The sequence below is a fragment of the Carica papaya genome, chromosome 3 (assembly GCF_054855325.1).
Source record: "Carica papaya isolate Zhongbai chromosome 3, ASM5485532v1, whole genome shotgun sequence".
NCBI lineage: Eukaryota > Viridiplantae > Streptophyta > Magnoliopsida > Brassicales > Caricaceae > Carica > Carica papaya.
The window spans coordinates 736,426-748,426 of NC_142311.1; the positions used below are offsets into that span (position 1 = coordinate 736,426).

The 12,001-nt window shown below is 32.2% G+C and overlaps 2 protein-coding genes across 2 annotated transcripts; one reads left to right on the forward strand and one right to left on the reverse strand.

Moving 5' to 3' along the window:
• Positions 1–6,285: 6,285 nt before the first annotated feature.
• On the forward strand, positions 6,286–7,884 carry LOC110825912 (Methionine sulfoxide reductase (MSS4-like) family protein). Its single transcript, XM_022056454.2, has 4 exons — positions 6,286–6,442; positions 6,974–7,047; positions 7,160–7,443; positions 7,560–7,884. The coding sequence occupies exons 1-4, from the start codon at positions 6,415–6,417 to the stop codon at positions 7,675–7,677; spliced, it is 504 nt and encodes a 167-aa protein (XP_021912146.1). The 5' UTR covers positions 6,286–6,414; the 3' UTR covers positions 7,678–7,884.
• A 93-nt stretch (positions 7,885–7,977) lies between these two features.
• Positions 7,978–11,917, reverse strand: RPT5A (regulatory particle triple-A ATPase 5A). Its single transcript, XM_088214832.1, has 10 exons — positions 11,652–11,917; positions 10,790–10,906; positions 10,455–10,562; positions 9,730–9,921; positions 9,455–9,646; positions 9,165–9,283; positions 8,995–9,082; positions 8,653–8,772; positions 8,431–8,571; positions 7,978–8,340 (listed from the first exon to the last, which is right to left on the reverse strand). Exons 1-10 carry the CDS (start codon positions 11,766–11,768, stop codon positions 8,263–8,265), a joined length of 1,272 nt encoding a protein of 423 aa, XP_088070958.1. The 5' UTR covers positions 11,769–11,917; the 3' UTR covers positions 7,978–8,262.
• Between the last annotated feature and the right edge of the window lie 84 nt (positions 11,918–12,001).

A 12,001-nucleotide genomic window follows, 5' to 3' on the forward strand; every position in this document is an offset into this window, starting at 1 on the left:
AAACATATATTACTTATATAATTATTCATATTTGGATTACGTTATTACACTGTAATTTTTTATATTTATTATGGTACATGTATATTCTCAATTTAATTAAATGGTTATAGCTAAAAAAATAATTTTACGAGTTTTTTTTTAAAAATTATTGTAAATATTTCATTTATAATTTTTAATACAAAAAATTTATTAAAATATTTAATTTCATACTTATCGTCTAAAAAATATTTACGTGGACAATGATATCATTTGCTTTAATATACATGAATGACAAATACGTGACATGTGTTACATCTACATTGATCTATATAGAAAAGCTGTATTTATGTCTTAGACCCATCTTGCTTCATTCCTCATTCATTTGTTATCCGTCTTCCATCATCTTCCCCATTCGTCCATCATCAAGAGAAAACATGGTCGTAAGCTCCATCCATCCCCTTTATGAACGGAGCTCAACGAGCATCCACTTTCTTACTTCTTCCACCACCGACTTCCCCTTCATCCACTATCGAGAGAAAGTGTCATTGCAAGCTCCATCAACGAAGAAGTCTCATTTTTTTTTAGAGGGAGCTCCACGAGCTTCTACTATCTCCACCATCGACTTCCCCTTCATCCACTGTCAAAAGAAAGCATGATCACGAGTTCCATTGACAAGGAAGTCTCGTCCCCATTGTGAGTGGAGCTCCACTAGCGTCTACCCTCTTATTCGTTCCTCCACTATTGGCTTCCCGTTCATCAAATACTAAGAGCATACATGGTTCTAAGTTCCACTAATAAGGAAGTTCCATCCCCTTTGTGAATGGAACTCCAAGCTTTTATCTGCCTTTTCGTTCCTCCACCATTTGCTTTCTGTTTATATGGCTTTAAGAGAAAACATGGTTGCAAGATCCATTGATGAGGAAGTCTTATCCCTTTGCGAATGGAGTTCTATGAGCCTCCACCCTCTACCTTGCTCCTCCACCATCAACTTCCTATTCATCCATTGTCCCTTTGTGAGTGGAACTCCACTAACCTCTACCCTCTTCCTTATATCTTCGTTATCGGTTTTCCATTCATCAAACATTTAGAAAAAAAAAATGGTTTCAAGTTCCACCAACGAGAAAGTCTCATTCGCTTTGCAAAATGAAGTTCCATGAACCTCTATCCTCTTTTTCATTCATCCACCATCGGCTTCCTGTTCAAATGGCCTCGAGTGAAAGCATGGTTGCAGGCTTCATCAACAAGGAAGACTTATCTCGTCTGTGAATAGAGTTCCACGAGCCTCCGCCCTATTCCCTTTTCCTCCATTATTGACTTCCCGTTTATCCATCATCGATAAAAAATTATGAGCTTGATCGATGAAGAAGTTCCATTCTATTTGCAAACAGAGCTCTACGAGCCTCCACCTTATTCTCCGTTTATCTACCATCAACTAAGCGTCGCTACTAAAAAAATAACAAAAAATTAATATAGATAATATTATAAAATAAAACTTTATTACTAAACATTTTTTACTGCGTTTTATTATTATGTGATATGAAATTAACACTTAAGGGGACCCTAAAATAATTAAATTATTTTCATGTCAACCAAATTATGAGTTTATACATGTATAGTTAGTTCCTATTTAAGCTATGTGAGTTAGTTGACATATTAAATATTTAACTCAAATAATTTTGTAATTATATTGTAATCCTTAAAAATTTGTCATTTTACATGTGTTTTTATATTGTAAGTTAAATGTTATATTACATTTTTCTTTGGAATTTTAATATAGTATTCATTATAGTTGAAGATTTTCTTTATATATATATATATATATGTTATTTATATTTTGAAGTTAAATGTTTTTAATATGATACAATTCAAGTAAGATATACATACTTCAATTGAATTTAATAAAAATACGTAAATAATTGAAGTTATATACAAGAACTTAATTGCCAAAAATTTATTAATATATTTATATATAATTATATTAGTTATATAGATGATTACTCTAAATTATATCAGAGTACGCTGAACCAAATAAATAAAGTATTAAAAAATTAAAATTTTTAATTAATAACAAATTATAACGAATAACACTAAATTAATATAGTTAGACTCCAAATTAATTTTTTAAAAATATTTTAGTTAAAATTTAACGTGAAAAATATTTTAAAATAAAGTAAAATTGTGAATGATTTTTTTTACTAACTTTTTTTTTTAATTATAGAGCTAAAAGAAATCATCACAACCCACATGAAAATACTAAAGCTAATATTTTAAAAAAATAATAATAAAATAATTAATTTTATAAATTGTATAAACATATGTTAGTTCCATGAAAATTATTAGTAAATAATATAATATAATGTAATTAATTAATTAATTATTATAACACACACATTAATATATTTTGATTTTTTTATATAAATATCATGCTTAAATACTATTATTTAATAATTTTTTAGATTGAAATTATTAGCTTTTAAAATTATAAATTTAAAATTATAGATATTTCTAAATGTGATATTGATGTATCATATTTTTAATATGCGTTTTAATATTGTCAAAACTTATCAAGAACATATATAGGCAAAATTAGAAAAAAAAATTAAAAACCAAACAAAATATATTGAGAAGAATCATAGGAACAACAAATTAAGACACCAATATATATATATATATTGTATATATAATTCATTGAAAACTATATGGGTTTGAAAATATGTATATAGGTGAAAATGAAAAAAAAAATTTTTAAAACATCAAATTATATTGAGAAAAATCATATGAACAACAAAATAATACACCAATAAATGTGTATATATATATATATTGTACATATAATTCATTAAGACACCAATAAATATGTACATATAATTCTCTTTAACTCAAAATTTTCAAATTTAATTAATTAATTAATTAACTAAGATGGCAAGTAAATCAAATTTAAATCAAAGGGGTCTCCTTAAAAATTGGTAATTAATTAATCAAAACATAAAAATTAATTGTAAAGCCTTAAATTATGTGCGACATAAATTTCAGAATTTAAATAATTAATAATAATAATATATTAATTATAAATAATTGAAAAATTATGATATATTTGGGTGGTGTATGATTGAAAAGAGTCAACGTCGATCATCGGCTTCCTCTCTTGCATTGGTGTTTTCTACAAATGATTCATGTTGTATCTTCCTCACATTACACACACATATATATATATATATATATATAGATATAGATATAACATATACGTATACACACATATAGAATATCATTATGTTGGTAACCAACAATTTTAGTTAACTCAAATTTATACCTTTAAAATATACAAGTAATTATAATAGAAACTTCAAATTCAAATTCTTATCTAATGCTGAATTAAGACACACACACACACATATATATATATATATTATGTACCATAAGTGGGTATTAATCTATATTAATATTCTAAACCCATGATATAATATATATATATATGTATTATAATTGAGATGGGCAAGATGGGTCATGTCATATAAACAAATGATCCATGTTGTATCTTCCTCACATTACATATACATATAATATATATACACACACACACACATATAATATCATTATGTTGGTAACCAACAATTTTAGTTAACTCAAATTTATACCATTAAAATATAGACAAGTAATTATAATAGAAGCTTCAAATTCAAATTCTTATCTAATGCTGAATTAAGACACACACACACACACATATATATATATATATTATGTACCATAAGTGGGTATTAATCTATATTAATATTCTAAACCCATGATATAATATATATATATATATGTATTATAATTGAGATGGGCAAGATGGGTCATGTCATATATACAAATGATCCATGTTGTATCTTCCTCACATTACATATACATACAATATATACACACACACACACATATAATATCATTATGTTGGTAACCAACAATTTTAGTTAACTCAAATTTATACCATTAAAATATAGACAAGTAATTATAATAGAAACTTCCAATTCAAATTCTTATCTAATGCTGAATTAAGACATATATATATATATATATTAAGTATCATAAGTGGGTATTAATCTATGTTAATATTCTAAACCCGTGATAATATATATATATATATATATATGTGTGTATTATAATTGAGATGGGCAAGATGGGTCATGTCATATATACAAATGATCCATGTTGTATCTTCCCCACATTACATATACATATACACACACACACATATAGAATATCATTATGTTGGTAACCAACTATTTTAGTCAACTCCAATTTAATTTACCCACATCAAATTTTAATCTATACCATTAAAATATAGGCAAGTAATTATAATAGAAACTTAAAATTCAAATTCTTATCTAATGCTGAATTAAGATATATATATATATATTAAGTACCATAAGTGGGTATTAATCTATGTTAATATTCTAAACCCATGATATAATATATATATATATATATGTATTATAATTGAGATGGGCAAGATGGGTCATGTCATATATACAAATGATCCATGTTGTATCTTCCTCACATTACATATACATACACACACACACACACATGTATTATATATATATTTATATATATTAAGCAACATAAGTGGGCATCAATCTATGTTAATATTCTAAACCCATGATATAATATATATGTATATGTGTGTGTATGTATTACAATTGAGATGGGTCATGTCATATCCAGATAATAAGCCAAGAGGAAATATCCAAAAAGTGCAGACTATACATACAATGTATTTATTAGTTGGGATCCATAGAGAGCCAGCCAATTTAATTTTACAGCCTTATTATTTTTCTTTTTATGTCGGCTGTGGCCTATGATTCCGTACAAATTAAAGACATAAAAAGTATATAAACTAACTTATTCATATATATATATATATTTATATAACTTTAGATTATATATCAATTTAGAAAATTGTAAAAATTATAAAAATAAAATAAAATAACAAGTTCAGACATAAATACACACACACATATATATATATATATATTATATTCTAAATATGCTAAAAGAATCCAAACGATGCATGTGAAACATATATTCGTAACTCTTATGAATTTATACATAATGATTATATTAATAATTATAAATTTGAATACATTATGTAAATTAAAATTATAAAACATTATTAAATATCGCATAATTAAATTATTATATATTAATTACAAATTTAAATGTGTATTTATCATACGTTTAATTATTTTAATTTATAAATAAAATTACGTTACATATAAAATAGAGACATACGCTTTCATAGGTCAAAATTTCTAGTCAGCTTTATTCTAATCCCACTGACCCATTAGAGAAAGATGTCCAAATTCAGAGAGAATATACCTAGCCACTTTGTATTATAGTATGTTTAATGCTAATCCCTTTTTCTCTTTTTTTTTTTCAAAATAATAATAATAACAATAGATCGTTGTGCACATCCGGGATCAAGAGACACTCGTAATATCGTCAGTAAAAAATTATCGGAGATCGTTCAGTACCTAAACATGAGAATAGAAGCACATCGGTAGAGAGAATCTGATAATTACCAATCAATCAGCGCATCTATTTACTTCGCGATAAACATGTTGGATACTGACCATCGTGATATCGTCAGTGAAAAACTGTCGGAGATCGTTCAGTACCTGAACATGAGAATAGAAGGACATCGGTAGAGAGAATCTGATATTTACCAATCAATCAGCGCATCTATTTACTTCGCGATAAACATGTTGGATACTGACTTTCGTGATATCGTCAATGAAAAACTGTCGGAGATCGTTTAATACCTGAACATGAGAATAGAAGCACATCGGTAGAGAAAATCTGATATTTACCAATCAATCAGCACATTTATTTTTTTCGTGATAAACATGTTGAATACTGACCTGTTAATCTTACAATAACAAATGTTTGATCTCACGAACGAAGACGTCATGTACATTAGTGACGTACGAGCTTAAATTCTATTAAGCCCACTAATCAAGTTTTTTAAGCCAAAAAAAAAAAAAAAAAACCTGCTGATCATAGATTTAGCTTTTATTAAGCCCACTAATCACATTGTGATCTGACGGTTAAGGATTCACATACAACAGTACTATTCTACAGACGGCAGTAGAGAATCAAGTCTCTCTTCAAGCCACGTGTGTAAAATAACTTAATTACAGTGGGTATAATTAAAAAGGAAACCGGAGGGACATCCGAGGTCTTTTCGGAAAAGGAGATGTCTAATTTGGTAACTTTGAATCTTCCACTCCACCGCCTCGTCGGATTTTTTCCTTCTATAAATACTCGTTGTCTCAACAGATTTTTCATCAAGTTCAGACGTTCTTACTCTGCCTGAACCTGCTCTGATTTCTGTCTCTTGTTCCGATATCTGTCATCGTAATTCTGTTTTTTAAGAGGTTCAAAAGGTTTAACGCAATCATGTTAGTGTACCAGGATCTTCTTACAGGTGATTGTCTCTTTAATGGCGGTTCCTCTGTTTGTTACCGTTTGCAGTTTTCTGAGGATTGATTTTGGCGGGTCTTGTTTTTTGAATTTTGATGGACTTGGTTTCTAAAATTTCCGTCAAACCTTTTCTCTTAGTTTTTCGTTAAATTTTTTTCTATTTGACATGTTCTTTTAACTCGTGGTTTCTCTCTTTTGTTTAAGTTTCAAAGTTCGATTTTATTTTGAATTAGTACAATTTTCTTTGACGCTAAGCGGAAGATGGTAATTCTTTTGTCGTAAACGACTGAGTTATGATCAGTTTGATTTCTCGGGTTGGCTGCTGGGAATTCAGAAGTGATTTCATTGATCTTTCTTAGAAACTTTCTTTTCCGATCATGGATGATTTTTTTTTTTTTTTTTTTTTTTTACCTTTGGAGATTTTCAATTTGTTAACAAATCTTACTGGTGGTTATTTATAATTCTGTGTTAATCATCAGTGTCGATATTGTGTAGTTTATACTTCAAAGCTTGATTTTCTTGATGAAAATTTCAGGCGACGAGCTTCTGTCGGACTCCTTCCCCTACAAGGAGATGGAGAATGGCATGTTATGGGAAGTAGAAGGGAAGGTTAGACCCTCAAAAACTTTAAGCTTCCATTGGTTTTTCGTTGCTGTTTCTATCTGTTCCAGTTATATTCGTGCAACGAAACTAAACATCTGAACTATTTTGTATTCAACAGTGGGTTGTGCAAGGAGCAATCAGCGTAGACATTGGTGCTAATCCTTCTGCAGAAGGTGGCTGTGATGACGAAGTCGACGACCAAGCTGTCAAAGTAGTCGACATTGTTGACACCTTCAGGTTGCAGGAACAACCTGCTTTTGATAAGAAGCAATTTGTGACATTCATGAAGAGATACATCAAGCTGTTGACACCAAAGTTGGATGGAGAGAAGCAGATTTTGTTTAAGAAACACATTGAGGGAGCAACCAAGTTCCTGCTCTCAAAGCTCAGGGACTTGCAGTTGTAAGTTTTTCTCTGCAGATTTATACCCATTTGTTTAGTTCAGTTCTTATTTACTGACTCTTATCACTATAATTGAATGAAATGATTTTAGCTTACCATGATCTGGGTATTGGCAGCTTTGTGGGTGAGAGCATGCATGATGATGGAAGCGTAGTGCTGGCTTATTACAAGGAAGGAGCTACTGATCCAACATTCCTCTACTTTGCCTACGCCCTGAAGGAGGTCAAATGTTGACAACTCCTCCAAGATGAACTTTTTTTTTTTGTTTTCCCAAATAGGTTCAGTAATCAGTTGTAGTCTTTGTTTTCTTTAAGTTTTTCAGTCTTTTGAATCTTTGGCAGAATTTGAAAAGTTAGATGCAGAATTAGTACATTACAGTAAGAGAGTTTGGAGATTGTGTTAAGTGTATTTCTTATTTTTATGAACTATTAATTCTACTGAGTTAGTTTGCGTATTTATGAAACATAATTTTATGTTCAAGCTTAATTCTGCACCTAAGATTTCCTATAAAATTCAAACCAGTAAACTACGAAATCAAAATAAAAACCATAATTCTTGGAAGTTGAAGAGTACAAAATACACCAAAGAGAAGAAAGAAGGCTGCCAGATCGAGCATTTCTGATGAGTAGCAATATTTGTTCCAAGGCAAAAGTATTACATGATAAAACTGTCTGCGAAAGTAGAACTTGATCCTCACCTGGAGAGGAGGGATTGGACATGTCTTTCAGGACAAAGGCCCCCTCTGCTAATGTTCCCTTTGTGAACAAACCATTTTGAGTGCTTTTGCTTTTTTTCTCCTCTTATCAACAAGGTTACCCTCTAAGCATAGTAATTCAAGCTTGCTTTCTTCTTCGCCTGAACCTGAATTATGCCTTCATTGAAATCCTCATGGTTCACCTGAAATGAAAACACAATTCACCAATTAATGTAAGTTAACTCACGAATATGAATATAGTGACAGAGAAAGCGAGAGAGAGAGAGAGGCACCTCTGTTGCATCACGGCGAAGAGCTAGCATGCCTGCCTCTACACAAACAGCCTTCAACTGAGCTCCATTGAAGTCATCCGTAGATCGAGCAAGTTCTTCAAAATTGACATCAGCATGCACATTCATCTTCCTTGAGTGGATCTACATGATCAATGGAAAAGAATTGCTAGTATTTCAGCATGATGCAAGTAATTGCATGAATAGTACCATATATACACACACCTGCAAGATGCGAGCTCTAGCTTCTTCACTGGGATGTGGGAACTCAATTTTACGATCTAATCTACCAGAACGCATGAGGGCAGGATCCAGTATATCAGCACGATTTGTTGCTGCTATCACCTGCAAATACATATTTAAACTGTTACAGTGACCTGGTCATGGTATTTAAACTATAAAACCCACCACATCAATATAAAAATGTCTAGTTATGATTGTGAGATTAGATCCCGAGAAGTTGGTAAATTTCTAGGCATGCACCCACATTAGAAAACCAAAGCTAATATGTGAGGAATTTAATGCATCAGAGTGAATGTAATAGTTTAATGAATATCCTCAACAAACCTTAATTCGCTCATCACTACTAAAACCATCAAGCTGATTGAGTAACTCTAACATTGTTCGCTGCACCTCTCTGTCTCCACTAACTTCACTGCAGTTGACGACCCAAAAGATTAGTAACCACAAAAGATCCATAAACATCACCAAAGCAACAATAGTAACAGCTAAATTACCTGTCAAACCGCTTTGTGCCAATTGCGTCAATTTCATCTATAAAAATTATGCAAGGAGACTTCTCTTTTGCAAGCTGGAAAGCATCACGAACAAGCTTTGCTCCATCTCCAATGAACATCTACACATATCCAAGGTGAATTACTTTATTGCGGATCTCAATCCATCACAAAGAAGATTGAAAATTGGTAAGTTACATAAAAAGAAATCAAACACATCCATACTTGAAAATATCTCAAGGCTTGATCAAGCTGACTTGAAGGAAAGAAGTGTGAACTAACAAATTGCATACCTGAACCAGTTGTGGCCCTGCCAGCTTCAGGAAAGTGGCATTTGTTTGTGCTGCACAGGCCCTAGCCATTAAAGTTTTCCCAGTCCCAGGAGGACCATACAAGAGCACTCCCTTTGGTGGACGAATGCCTAATTTTTGAAATCGCTCTTTATGCGTCATGGGAAGAACAATGGCCTCCACAAGTTCTTGGATCTGTTCAATTGTAATAATATGAGACAACGCATCAAAAAGTTTGAAACATCACTCATTACTCATGGCTCAACTCTGAGACTTGCCTGCTTCTCCAGCCCTCCAATGTCATTGTAGTCCTCAGTTGGTTTTTCATCAACCTCCATGGCTTTCACTCTAGAATCATACTCAGAGGGCAGAGTATCCAGAATCAAGTAACTGTCTTTATTCACCCCGACCAAGTCACCTGGTTTCAACTTATCAGGGTCAACAAGCCCCACTACTGGTAGGAAGATGGTCTGTAGCCAAAATGAAAGTAGCAGAAAGATTATCTCTCTTTTCATTTTGACAATCTTAGAAATGAAACAAAATTCAAACAATTCTCACCTTTTCCTTAAAAAAATAGGTTACCAATAGAGATGCAAACATGCTTCATTCTAAGGTAAAATTAGACTAACAACCCCTTTACTATTGTCAATCCCGGATTCCTTTTGCTAGGATAACTAGCCAAATTCTTTCCAAAGTATAGTACATCCTCAATACAAGTACCTCCAATCCCAGAGCTCGCTTACCAGTACCAAGATAAGTATTTACCAGAACCAAATGCATCATTCCAAAAATGGGAATTTTTTTTGGGCCATATGCCACAAGTTTTAAGATTTCTCGTTGATGTTAAATGAACAGTAGTAATAACCTTTCCAAATGGTCAATCACAAATCATAGAAATCCTAAAACAATGTCATTGTTCAACAAAGTCTCTAAATGATTTACTCTACAAACACACAAGGCAGAGCTTCAGACAGAAACACAAGCTTGCAAGAAATCATCTCACCTGACGAGTAGATGTCTTCAACACAACACATTTACCCTTCCTTTGTGAGTCAAGATCAATATTTGCACCGTCTTCCTCAGCCTCATCCTCGGGATTCATCTCCAAAATCTGAAAATTACAAAAATTTAGAATTAGAGCTTACTTTCACTGAATGCCAAGTTCCAAAAGAAAAAAACTACCTCAAAGCACAGAGTCAGTAAACTGTTTTGAGAATAAAGGTAGAACCTTGATTGCTAATACATGTTCAAAATAGTAGATATGATTCATACATTTATTGAACAGCTGAAGGAGATAGAATATTGCACTGAAATAATGAGTGGAGATTGTAAAATTACCTCAACAACATTTCCCACCAAGTAAGGCAGCTGCTTGTTAAGTTTAATCTTCTCTTGATTCTCCTTTATTTTCTCCTTATAAGATTCCAATTCAAGATTTGTTCTTTGCAGCTCTTCCTTTATTGCTCAACAAAGCAATGTAAATTCAATGAGATATTTATGAAATAAAATTGCATATGAATTAGTATACGCTCCATGCCTTGTATAGATGAATCGGCTTCCGAGCAAACATTGCAGATTCTACATAATCCATGTGTGTATGAGTTTTGGGATTATTGATTTCCTTCAACCTTCTTCTTTTGGGAAACAAGAAGCAATTCATCACAAAAATTTCAAAATACAAATATTTACAAATCTCTCAGAGATAACAAATCAGGTCTGCAACATCAATCCTATTATGGTCTAGGGGACCTTTAAATAAAACACACACGGTTCTGTTCAAATGTTTACAATTTGCAGTTTTTTATTCCAATTTGTGCTTCGGTAGAACAAGAAACCTTCTACTTTTGGAGGTGACAGAGGAGAGAAAAGAAACGTTTTCTTCCTAATGCTAAGCTGTTTTCTCCCCCTTCTGAGCACTGAACTCAGGCTTTTCCGAGTGTAACCAGAAATCAAAGCCAACCAAAAACCACTGTAACGCACGTGATAGAAAAACATCACTGCGAAGATAGCTAAAAGTAACATACGAGCAACTAATCACCAAAAACACGACCACGAACGAACTCCTAAAATATTAAATCACGAACCCTAACACCGTAACAAGAATATAAAAAAGGAAAGCAACTCTCTTGCATAATTTAAAACTACACGCATATACTACATAATTACAAAGTGACTAAAGAGCAAGGGATAGAGTTAAGACCTTGAGGATGCGGATCTCGTTGTCGAGGAGACGAGACGCTCTGATGATATCATCAGTGGTCATCGAAGCGAGCTGGTCATCCTCGAAGCTCGTGTCTTCTATCATCGCGGTCGCCATCTCTGTAACCGATCTCGCGCTCACAAGCGAAAACAGGAATGACAAGAGACCAGAAGGGGGATTTCACGGAAGAAGTCGGTGGTCGGAGAGAAGAGAAAGAAAGGGGATTTTCCTTAACTTTTTCACGAAGAAATGGCCTGATACAAAATACAAATAGAAGACTCGCAGGTTTATGCTACTGCCTACAGGGGTAAAATGGTAAAAAGACCATCAATGCCCCTCGGCTTCCGTGG